Source organism: Ailuropoda melanoleuca, chromosome 7 (genome assembly GCF_002007445.2).
Source record: "Ailuropoda melanoleuca isolate Jingjing chromosome 7, ASM200744v2, whole genome shotgun sequence".
Taxonomy (NCBI): Eukaryota; Metazoa; Chordata; class Mammalia; order Carnivora; family Ursidae; genus Ailuropoda; species Ailuropoda melanoleuca.
The window spans coordinates 59,843,263-59,853,925 of NC_048224.1; the positions used below are offsets into that span (position 1 = coordinate 59,843,263).

At 67.2% G+C, this 10,663-nt stretch overlaps 3 protein-coding genes across 3 annotated transcripts in view; all 3 read left to right on the forward strand.

The window, feature by feature from the left end:
- The window catches only part of AJM1 (apical junction component 1 homolog), a 7,258-nt gene extending 6,945 nt beyond the window's left edge, over positions 1 to 313 (forward strand). The window contains exon 4 of the mRNA XM_034663759.1: positions 83 to 313. Coding sequence (XP_034519650.1) covers positions 83 to 313 — 231 coding nt within the window. The remainder of the gene's footprint in view (positions 1 to 82) is intronic.
- A 1,768-nt stretch (positions 314 to 2,081) lies between these two features.
- On the forward strand, positions 2,082 to 3,535 carry PHPT1 (phosphohistidine phosphatase 1). The gene is made up of 3 exons (XM_034664853.1): positions 2,082 to 2,305; positions 2,659 to 2,783; positions 3,315 to 3,535. The coding sequence occupies exons 1-3, from the start codon at positions 2,146 to 2,148 to the stop codon at positions 3,405 to 3,407; spliced, it is 378 nt and encodes a 125-aa protein (XP_034520744.1). The 5' UTR covers positions 2,082 to 2,145; the 3' UTR covers positions 3,408 to 3,535.
- Positions 3,536 to 4,790: 1,255 nt separating this feature from the next.
- MAMDC4 (MAM domain containing 4) overlaps positions 4,791 to 10,663 on the forward strand; it is a 6,025-nt gene continuing 152 nt past the window's right edge. Inside the window, 24 exon segments of the mRNA XM_034663760.1 lie at positions 4,791 to 4,903; positions 5,436 to 5,543; positions 5,622 to 5,795; positions 5,874 to 5,999; positions 6,192 to 6,322; positions 6,406 to 6,490; positions 6,653 to 6,778; positions 6,882 to 7,016; positions 7,092 to 7,180; positions 7,264 to 7,437; positions 7,768 to 7,852; positions 7,928 to 8,107; positions 8,195 to 8,323; positions 8,457 to 8,588; positions 8,679 to 8,800; positions 8,888 to 8,999; positions 9,159 to 9,275; positions 9,409 to 9,543; positions 9,663 to 9,799; positions 9,867 to 10,031; positions 10,033 to 10,087; positions 10,158 to 10,295; positions 10,408 to 10,526; positions 10,611 to 10,657. Of these exon segments, the coding sequence (XP_034519651.1) occupies positions 4,858 to 4,903; positions 5,436 to 5,543; positions 5,622 to 5,795; positions 5,874 to 5,999; positions 6,192 to 6,322; positions 6,406 to 6,490; positions 6,653 to 6,778; positions 6,882 to 7,016; positions 7,092 to 7,180; positions 7,264 to 7,437; positions 7,768 to 7,852; positions 7,928 to 8,107; positions 8,195 to 8,323; positions 8,457 to 8,588; positions 8,679 to 8,800; positions 8,888 to 8,999; positions 9,159 to 9,275; positions 9,409 to 9,543; positions 9,663 to 9,799; positions 9,867 to 10,031; positions 10,033 to 10,087; positions 10,158 to 10,295; positions 10,408 to 10,526; positions 10,611 to 10,657 (2,867 nt within the window). The 5' untranslated portion in view covers positions 4,791 to 4,857.

The following is a 10,663-nucleotide window of genomic DNA, read 5'->3' on the forward strand; positions in this document are numbered from 1 at the left end:
GGTCGCCACAAGCTCCGCCCAGACCCCCCCCCCGCTTTGGAGTTCACAGGCCCCGCCTTTCCCTCCCCACCCCCTCCCCCAGCTAGCCCTGGGGCCTCCGGGGAGGCCGATCCTCGGCCCCTTGGTGCTCCCCGCTGGGAGGCGGGGTGGGCCTGAGGACCGCTCGGCCCTGCCCTCAAGAGGATGGGTCACCACTGCAGACCCCCAGCGCAAAGATCCGGTCAGCCCATTTCCTGACGTCCACCAGGCCTCCCTGGAACCTCCCCAACCCTGGTTCGCCCTGATCCAGGAGCCCGGGTTCACCAAAGCCTAGCCCCGTCCCTTTAAAATGCCCCCACCCGTTTCCTGTGGTTCGGGGTGCGTACTGCTCAGAGGCCGTTCCTCTGTGGAGGACACCCTGACTAGTCCGGTGTGTTCGTGTCCCGAGCAGACAAGGCTGATGGGGCCGCTGGCTCAAGCCCCGGCTACAGAGAGCACAGCTGGACCTCGAGCCCGCACATTGGCGGCACTGCCCGCCCTCCGGCCACCCTGACATGGGCCCTGCAGGAGGGTCTGGTGCAAGCAGCAATGGAGGGGTACTTGGAGGTCTTCGGGCATGGCGCAAGACACCCAGACAGAGGAGGGGGGACCTGGGAGGGGGAAAGGGGACGTGGGTGGGGACGCTGGCAGGATTCAGTCCAGAGCTGAGTCCTGGCAGGCGTGAGTCGGACTGTCTGCCCAACACCGACAGGAGGCCGCCAGGTAGGTGCCAGGGCAGAGTGGGAGGAGGGAAGAAGATGCATAGGATGGATGAGTGGGAGGGACCGTAGAGGCGGTCCAGAAGGGGTTCCTACCCGCTAACGTAGGGAGGACACAAAAGACTAGACGTTCCCAGTCGGGAGCGGGTGCCAGAGCGAGCTAGTTGACGGCGGGGTCCACTGGAGGGGTGAGGGTGTGCCCACGCGAACGGCCCCGCGCGCTCGCTCTGGCCTTGCCCTATGCTGTGGGCTAGAGACATGAGGCTGGCGGCCGGGCTTCGTCCCGGGAGCGCAGACTCATTGGGCCACCACCCGAGCTGCATCAGGGCGCGTGACCGTGACAGGGCACTAGGCCGGGCTTCTGGAGCTCCCAGCCCTCCCCATCGCGGCCAGGAGAGGACATCAATTGAATTGCGAACGTCCCCCACACCTCTATTCCCGGCTCTCTCCCCCGCCCCGTGCACTCCCGCCCATCCCCCCCATCGCCTGCGCGCCCGCCCGGGCCTAGTGCGTTTGCACTGGCCACGCGCCCCACTCGCCCCCCCCCGCCTTCGCGGCCTCCCAAGTCCAGCCGCCGCGCTCCCTGCCCCCGGGCCTCAGCTTTCCGCCCAACGCCTGAGGGCTGGCTGACCAGGAAGGACCCTGGACCGGGATTATTTCTAGGGGGCGAACGCTTTCGAACCAAGTAAAACAGAACTCAAACGTAGACATTGCATCCTCTTTGGGGATGGGGGGTTGTGGGTGAGACTGGGAGGGGGACCTCAGACCGGCCGGGCAGGTGAGGGAGGGAACGGAAGAGGGCCTTGGGACGCGGGAGGACGAGAAGGCCTTGGGATGCTGTGGGGAACAGGGAGTAGGGCCTTGGGACGCGGTGGGAGGACGGAGAGGAGGCCTTGGGACGCGGTGGGGGACGGGGAGGAGGCCCTGCGACGCGGTGGGAGGACGTCGAGGGAGGATCTGGGACCCGGTAGGATGACGAGGAGGAGGCCTTGGGACAGGGGGGCGGGGGGACGAGGAGGAGAGATGAGGACCGGCGAGTGCCCCCTGGGCCTCACGGGCCGCCGAACCCCTCTAAAGGAGCCCGCCACCGTGTCCGCTGCCCACTCCGCCTCCAAGACCCCGCTAAAAAGGAACGGCTCTGTTAACTGGCTTTTATCACCACGCACTCCCGGTTCCCTGTTCCTCTTTAAGTGGACCGGCGTGGCCTCAGGGTTGCAAGGAGCTAGATTGCCATTGGCCAGTCCGTGCTGCAGGTGGACGACACCATTGGTTGAGGCGCTGGGCTCGAGCAGCATGCCCCCGCGCCATTGGCCCCGGACTCCCAGAGCCCGCCTCCCGCACGGTTGCATCAACCCGGGATCCTGAGGGAAGGGCCGCGGTCTGCAGGGGCGGGCGGGCTGTGGGGAACATGGCGGCGGCGGACCTCGCCCAGATCGCAGATGTGGACATCGATCCCGACGGGGTCTTCAAGTACGTGCTGATTCGAGTTCATTCGGCGCCGCCCTCAGAGGCCCCCGCTGAGGAGAGCAAGGAGATCGTGCGCGGCTACAAGTGGGCCGAGTACCACGGTGAGGGCGGAGCCGGAGGGCGTTTTGGGGCGGGGGCGCGGTCAGTCTGCCCTGGGGGCGGGGCTGAGGGGCGGGGCCAGCCGGCTCTGGGGTGGGGCTGAGCGTCAGGGGCGGGCTGAGGGCGTGGCGAGAGACGATCCTGTACCAGCTCTGATTCTGGGCTGGCTCAGGGGAGTCAGGGTCCTGGAGAGCTAGGGGCTGCCATGGCCCGACCCCTCCCTCCTAGTCCCAGCGCTCTTGCCCGGGTGCACGCCTTCCTCCCTTTCCTGGCGTCCCAGCCTGGAGGGGCTCCTCTCCTGGGGAAGCTGGAGCTCGAGGGCCATGGCCGGTGCTGAGCTGCCTTCCCTGTGCAGCTGACATCTATGACAAGGTGTCGGGCGAGCTGCAGAAGAAGGGCTACAGCTGCGAGTGCCTGGGAGGCGGGCGCATCTCCCACCAGAGCCAGGACAAGAAGATCCACGTGTATGGCTACTCCATGGTGAGCCCGCAGCTGGGTCGGGGACTGAGAAACCAGCTCTCACGAGCGCTCACTGCCCTGCACCCAGAGGCCTGCAGTGCTGGGGGTTCTCTGGGCTGTCCCAGCTGCAGACCCCGCCCTCCAATGGCTTGCCCATTTCCCACGTGGGGTGGGAGGGAGGTCCCTGCCTGCCCCTCAGCCACAGGGGGCCTGGTCCTGTTCCTACAAGAGGCCTGGCGGGACCATCACTGTCGTCCAGCTCTTGGATGTGGTCAGTTTTGGGGTGAAGCCCAGAGGCTCCTCCCTCTTCTCCAAGCCACAGTGGTTACCCCATCTGTCTTGGCACCTGAGATAGCCCTCTAGCCGGGGCGCACCCTCAAGGACTGCTCACCTTGGCAGCCACCTTTCTTCAGGAGAGCTCCCTGGAGCCGTCAGGGAGGGATGGCCGTGTTCGGCTCCCCCCGGGGGCCCCTCCCAAGCCAGCTCCTGGGTGTTGCTGCTGTTGGACACCCAGAGCCAGGACAGGGCTGTAAGATTGGCTTCTCTTTTCAGGGTTACGGTCGTGCCCAACACTCCATCTCCACCGATAAGATCAAAGCCATGTACCCTGACTACGAGGTCACCTGGGCCGATGACGGCTACTGAGGCCTGCCCAAGGGGCCAGCTATACCCTCTGGCCAGGTGTCAGAGACCGACGCCAGCCTGGCCCAAGCGCCACAGTTTACCTCATCCACAGGAATTAAAAATGTTATCTCCCCTGCTGTTCCCCTGATGCTGTGTGTCTTGATTTTTCTGTTTCCTGGTCACCCCTGGGGACCCCTGACTAGAGGGGGTGGGTGGCAGAGAGCCGGAGGTGGCCCTGGAAACAGCAGGGCCCCTGCTGCTGCCCCTACCCGGCTCCACATCTGGGGGCCCCAGGGAGTGGCAGTGCACACTCAGCCCTTTGTGGTCTGATAAGGGGGGCCCCTGCGCTGCTGCCCCCATTTATGGTCTGATTGCTCCTCCGTATGGCTCCTGTGTCCAAGGACATCTGGGAGGAAACTCTTTGAGCCCTTGCGCAAGGAAATAGCACCAGGTCCCTCGGGGCCAGCTGACATCAGTTTCCCCGCGTGATCTGCCATTGGAGTTCACACGTGATGTGACCCAGGACCCCTTCCAAGACCAGGTCCCATGGCACCTGCCCTGCACCCACAGGCTCCTGCTCAAAGTAAATGGGTGGGGCTTCAGACTCGGAGCTGGGAGCCCCCTCCCAGGATCTCCTCCCCTACTCCCCTTCTCCCAGCACGGGGCTTTGGTGAGTGGATGTGGTATGGGGGAGGGGAGAGCCAGACACAGCTGAGCGCAGCCATCCCGGTGGCTCCCCGTGAGCATGGTGGCTTCCCGTGAGCATGGTGCCATCCCATGGGTGAGCTCACGGGGCCTCACGGCCACCACTCCAGACAGGCGCTGTTGTGATCACATGTCACCGACGAGGAGACAGGTCCGGTAAGACACGCTCCAGAGGTCCCACTGTGCCCAGTGGCAGCCAGACGCTGGGGTCTGTCCTGGCGGCACCCAGCCACACTGCCTGGAACAGTTGGATAAACTGTTGTCGGTTGTCGTTTACTGCGAATAAGCCAGCAGGAAGACATGGACTGAGTTAGAAGGATGAAGTCCCTGGTTGCTTGGGGCAGGGGCCGGGGGCACAGTTCGCACACGCTGACTCCTGCTCCGAGCGCTGGGAGACTGCAAAGCCTGAGCGGGGTCAGTGACGTGCCGCAACCCGTGCCACTGCAGCGCTTCCCCCGGCCGGGCCTCCACCAGGCAAGGCTGGGCAGTGGTGGGCACAGCGACTGCGGCCTGACCTTTGGTCTGAAGGAGCCGGGCAGGTGGGAGCCGACTGGGCCAGGGGCCCCTCTCCTGTACACTTTTACAGCCGGATATTCCTCCTCATCACCACGGGGTGGGGCCTGCTGACAGGCAGCAGGCACAGAAGGGGCCAAGTCCCCACTCTCCAGTCGGAGCAGAGTCAGCCTGTGGGGCCACAGGCAGATAACCAGGCAAAATAGCTCCAGGCCGCCCAGCGTGCATACTCTCCATTCCCCCTGGCCCAACCATGCCTCTGCCAGGCCACCTCCTCCCTGCTCTGGTCCTGCTCCTGGGTGAGTTGTCGGATTTGGCTGCTGAAGCAGGGCCAGCCATGGGCACAGGTGCTGGGGCTGGGAAGGGGGGCTGCAAGGCCCTGGGTGAACTTGGGGGCGGGGAGTCGGCAGGACAAGCCATTGGGGAAGGGGCAAGAATTTTGCTTCCTCTGGCCCCAAGGTCCACAGGTCCCCAGGCAAGACCCTAGTCCCCCACTATTAGACCAAATGGAGCTTGAGGAGGGGGCAGGGGCACCCTCCTGGCAGCCGCTCCAGTTCCTTGTCTGGCTCCGGCTCCCCTCCTCGGGGGCTGTCCCACGGTGGGGGCCCTTGGTCCCATGCTCACATACCCACACCATCCCGCCATGCAGCCACCCTCTCCCAGGCCAGATGTACACAGCCTGGCCCTGACTGGGAGCCCTGGGTGGCAGGACCCAAAACCCCCACGTGACCTCTTGGCCCCGGGCCCCAAAGCAGGTGAACAACGTCGTGGATTGCCTGGGATTGGGGGGTCACCTTGCCTTCAGCCACCTGACTGTCTCTCTGCTAGCAGCTGGGTCCCCAGGCTGGGCCTGGGTCCCCAACAACTGCAGGGCCCCTCGCGAGGCCACATGCAACTTCGTGTGTGACTGCCCAGGCTGCTCCGACGAGACCCAGTGTGGTAAGGTGGTAAGGTGGGGCCGGGCAGGGTCAGGCAGGCCTGCCCTCTGCAGGCAGCCGCTGACCTCCTGCTCTCCAGGTTACCACGGAGCCTCGCCCACCCCGGGTGCCCCCTTCGCCTGTGACTTCGAGCAGGACTCCTGTGGCTGGCAGGACATCAGCACCTCAGGCTACAGCTGGCTCCGAGACCGGGCAGGAGCCACACTGGAGGCCCTGGGGCCACGCGCAGACCACACTCTCGGCACGGACCTTGGTGAGGCCTGGGTGGGTCTCCATGATGCCCCCTCCCCTTTACTTCCAGCCCCACGTGCTAACCTCTCTGCTGGGCCAGGCTGGTACATGGCTGTTGGCACCCACCGTGGGAAAGAGGCCTCCACCGCAGCCCTGCGCTCCCCCGTCCTGCACAACGCAGCCCCATCCTGTGAGCTGAGGCTCTGGTACCATGCGGCCTCCGGAGGTGGGTGCCCAGGACCCCACTGCTGGGGTGGGGTGTCCTGAGGGGAGTGACCTGGAAAAGAAGGAGGGCTGCTGTGGAGCCGAGGAGGGCACCCCATTGGAGGGACAAGTGTCCTAGGGCAGGGCACAGCCAGCAGGCTGGGGGAAGCACTGGGGCCTGAGCCGCCCCGGGACCCCCCACCCCCCATTCCAGATGTGGCTGAGCTGCGGCTAGAGCTGACCCACAGGGCCGAGACCTTGACCCTGTGGCAGAGCTCCGGGCCCTGGGGCCCAGGCTGGCAGGAGCTGGTGGTGGCCACTGGCCGTATCCAGGACGACTTCCGGGTGAGCTGGGGTGGTCTGGGGGCTGGGGCCAGCAGGGAGGGTCTGAGGCCAGACTTACGTCCTAAGGACCCCACTCTTTTCAGGTGACCTTCTCTGCCACTCGAAATGCCACCCACAGGGGCACTGTGGCCTTGGACGATGTGGTCTTCTGGGGCTGTGGCCTGCCCAGTAAGGCTCCCCCTGCCCTGGACCCACACCTGGGGGGGCGGTGGGTTAGCAGAGGCCCCTCACCCGTTCACTCCCAGCTCAGCCAGTCTTGAGCCCCTCCCCCAGCTGCGCGGCCCCCAGGGTTTAGGGTCGCAGTGATGGGCTGCCCCTCCTCCATCTCAGCTCCCCAGGCACACTGCCCTCTGGGGCATCACCACTGCCAGAACATGGCCTGCGTGGAGCCCCACCAGCTATGCGACGGAGAGGACGACTGTGGGGACGGCTCGGACGAGGACGCACCCGCCTGCCGTGAGCTGGAGGGGCTGCTGCGGACCATCCAGAGGACGTGGTGGGGGGGCGGGCGGAGGGGCGGCCCAGCTGGCAGCCTGAGAACCCTTCCCCCACCCCGCAGGCCACCACACGGTCACGGACTTTGAGACGGGCCTGGGCCTGTGGAACCACTCGGAGGGCTGGGCCCGGAACCACAGTGCCGGCACCAGGCCCCCAGCCTGGCCGCGCCGCGACCACAGCCGGAACAGCGCGCACGGTGAGGCCCACCGGGGACCGCCGGTCCACACCCACCACAGCGTGGCCAGCCCGGCCCACACCTGTCTCTCCCCAGGCTCCTTCCTGGTCTCCGTGGCCGAGCCCAGCGCTCCCGCCGTCCTCTCCAGCCCCGAGTTCCAAGCCTCAGACACCCGCAACTGCTCGGTGAGGCGGGTGGGGGACACAGGGTGGCCCGTCCCGGGGCCCAGGCTCGCAGGTCTCCCTGACCTTCCTCGGCTTCTTCTCAGCTGGTCTTCTACCACTACCTGCACGGGTCCGAGGACGGCTCTCTCCAGCTGTTCCTGCAGACTCAGAGCCCAGGCTCGCCCCAGGGCCCCGTCCTGCTGCGCAGGCGCCACGGGGACCTGGGGGCCGCCTGGGTCCGAGACCGGGTCGACATCCAGAGCGAGCGCCCCTTCCGGGTGAGGCCGGAGAGAGCAGCGGCCAGGGGGTGGGCAAGTGGGAGGTGCGAAGGGCCCCGCAGGTGGGGCAGGGGAGCTCGGGGTGCTGGCCCTGGATCCTTCCGGGCCGCTTCGGCAGGAAGCTGGCTTGCTTGTTGCTCAGCTCCGGGAGGAGGCCCAGGGAAGGAGCGGGCGCTTTCACAGCCCCTCTTGCAGAGCCATGCGGGGGTGGGGTGACCGGAGAGGGTGTCCAGTGACATGGAAAGTACAAGGCGGGGAGAGGGCTGGAAGGAGCTGACCTAGGGAGGATAGAGGGGTGCCGGGGCACGTCCTGAGCCCCTGTGCCCACAGATCCTGCTCACTGGGCACACGGGCCCAGGTGGCGTCGTGAGCCTGGATGACCTCATCCTGTCGGACCACTGCCAGCCAGTCCCAGGTGGGCCTGCCGAGTCCCTCCCTCCCCAGGACAAGCACCACCCCTGCCCGCCTGACCTCTGTTCTGCCCCCACAGAAGTGTCCAGCCCACCTCCTGGGCTCTGGGCCCCAGCCCCCTGGACCCAGCTGTCCAGCCTGCTGCCCCAGGATTTCTGCGAGCCAGGACATCTTTCCTGTGGGGACCTGTGTGTCCCCCCAGAGCAGCTCTGCGACTTCCAGCAACAGTGCGAGGGGGGCGAGGATGAGCGGGAATGTGGTGAGGGGCGGCTGCAGCTGGCGGGTGGGGGGCTCTTCCTGCTCACCCCCGCCCCCCCGGTGCACTCAGCGCCCACGGCTGTTGCAGGCACCACGGACTTCGAGTCCCCCGCAGCCGGGGGCTGGGAAGATGCCAGCGTGGGGCGGCTGCAGTGGGGGCGTCTCCAGGCCCAAGAGAGCAGAGGCCCTGGCACAGAGGCCGGCAGGGCTGCTGCTGGTGAGGCCCGAGGCCCCCTGCCCATGAACTGTGCCCCCAGCGGGGTCCTTGCTCGCCCCTTCCCACTAGGGAAGGTGTCCGAGTTGGGGGTCCCTGTCAGGAACTGGCTCTAAGAGGCCTTGCTCTTCTCCAGGGCACTTCCTGTCCTTGCAGAGGGCCTGGGGACAGCTGGCAGCAGAGGCCCGGGTCCTCACTCCTCCCCTGGGCCCCTCAGGCCCCCGCTGTGAGCTCCGCATGGCTTACTATTTCCACAGTGACCCCCAAGGTACTGCCCTGAGGCTGACAAGAGCGCCCCCAATGCACCCCGCGGGAGGGGGGGGCGGGCCAGGCGGACCCACGTGACCCCCTCGGCCAGGCTTCCTGGCCCTGGCCGTGGTGGAGGGCGGCAGCCGTGAGCTGGTGTGGCAGGCCCCGAGCAGCAGCAAGGGCTGGAAGGTGGACACGGTCCTTCTTGGGGCGCGCCGCCGTCCTTTCCGGGTGAGGAGGGCAGCAGGGGGGTGGGGGGCAGGGGGTTCACTGCACCAGCCTTGACTTAATAGCCCCTTCCCTGTGCTCCTTACGAAGCTGGAGTTTGTTGGCCTGGTGGACTTGGATGGCCCTGGCGAGCAGGGTGCTGGCGTGGACGACGTGACCTTGAAGGATTGCAGCCCCGTGACAGCCACTGACAAGGACTCAGGTCCCAGTCCCTACCGCACGGAGGGGCCTCCCACCCGGACCACCCAGAGAGACCCCTGGGAGCCCTCACCCCAGAGAACAAGTCTCCTGTCCTCGCAGGACACAAGAGGGGCATGGTGGTGCTGGGGAGGTGCTGACCCCACCACCGCCCCGCCCTTAGAGGTCTCCTGTAACTTTGAGCGGGACACTTGCGGCTGGCACACCGGCCACCTCACAGATTCTCACTGGCGCCGAATCCAGAGCCGTGGTCCTGGTTACGACCACACCACGGGCCAAGGTAGGGTGGGGGCACCCAAGCCTGGGGAGCGGCTCGCAGACTCGGGGTGGGGGTGGAGAGGAGCACGCCCGTAGCGGGCCAAGCCCCTCCCGAGCTGGCATCTCTGCAGCTCAGCCCGGTGTCCCCACGGCAGGCTACTTCTTGCTCCTGGACCCCACGGACCCCCCGGCCCGGGGCCCCGGTGCCCACCTGCTCACCCAGCCCCAGGCCCCAGCAGCCCCTCAGGAGTGTCTCTCCTTCTGGTACCACCTCCACGGGCCCCAGATCGGTGAGTGACCCTGGTGCTGGGTGGGGGCTCCCCAGTCTGTCTCTCCAGAGCGCCCGAGGAGACGTGGGAAGACACCAGGAGTGGGGCTCTGGTCCCCTCCTACCCTCCCCTGCGTCTAGGGACACTGCGCCTGGCAGTGAGGCGGGAAGGAGAGGCAGAAACGCTCCTGTGGTCGCGGACCGGCACCCACGGCAACCGCTGGCACGAGGCCTGGGCCACCCTGCACCACCAGCTGGGCTCTGGCGCCAAGTACCAAGTGAGGCCCCACGCCTGGGGGGTGGGGGCGGGCAAGGCCTCCAGCCGCTGATGCCCTCTGCCCCCAGCTGCTGTTCGAGGGCCTCCGGGACGGCTACCACGGCACCATGGCGCTGGACGACGTGGCCGTGCGGCCTGGGCCCTGCTGGGCCCCCAGGCGCTGCTCCTTTGAGGACTCGGCCTGTGGCTTCTCCAGCGGGGGCCAAGGCCTCTGGACACGCCAGGCCAATGCCCACGGGCCACGCCTCCTGGGGCCCCCGCACTGACCACACCACAGAGACGGCCCAGGGTATGCGGCAGGGGTGAGGAGTGGGGGGGGCAGGGGGAGTCAGATGCAGGCTGACATTGGCACCTCCCAGGACACTACATGGTGGTGGACACGAGCCCACAGGCCCTGCCCCGTGGCCACGTGGCCTCCCTGACCTCAGAGGAGCACCGGCCTCTGGCCCAGCCCGCCTGCCTGACCTTCTGGTACCACCTGAGCCTCAGAAACCCAGGTGAGGGGCCGCAGGGTCCCCACGGGCCCCCGTGCCCAGGCTGCCCGGGAGCCCCCGAGCGGCCATTCCTCCCCCACAGCTGCTGACCGAGGCTGGCCACGTGGTGTGGCAGGCACCCTGCAGGTCCACGTGGAGGAGGCCGGGAGGCGTCAGGTGCTCAGCATCAGTGCCCACGGAGGGTTTGCCTGGCGCCTGGGCAGTGTGGACGTGCAGGCCGAGAGGGCCTGGCGGGTGAGTGGGGGCGGCGGGCGGCCTGCGCACCTTCGAGGGCTGTCCAGACCGTGCGCGAGGCGACCCTGCCCTGTGCCTGCACAGGTGGTGTTTGAGGCGGTAGCCGCCGGTGTGGAGCACTCCTACGTGGCGCTGGA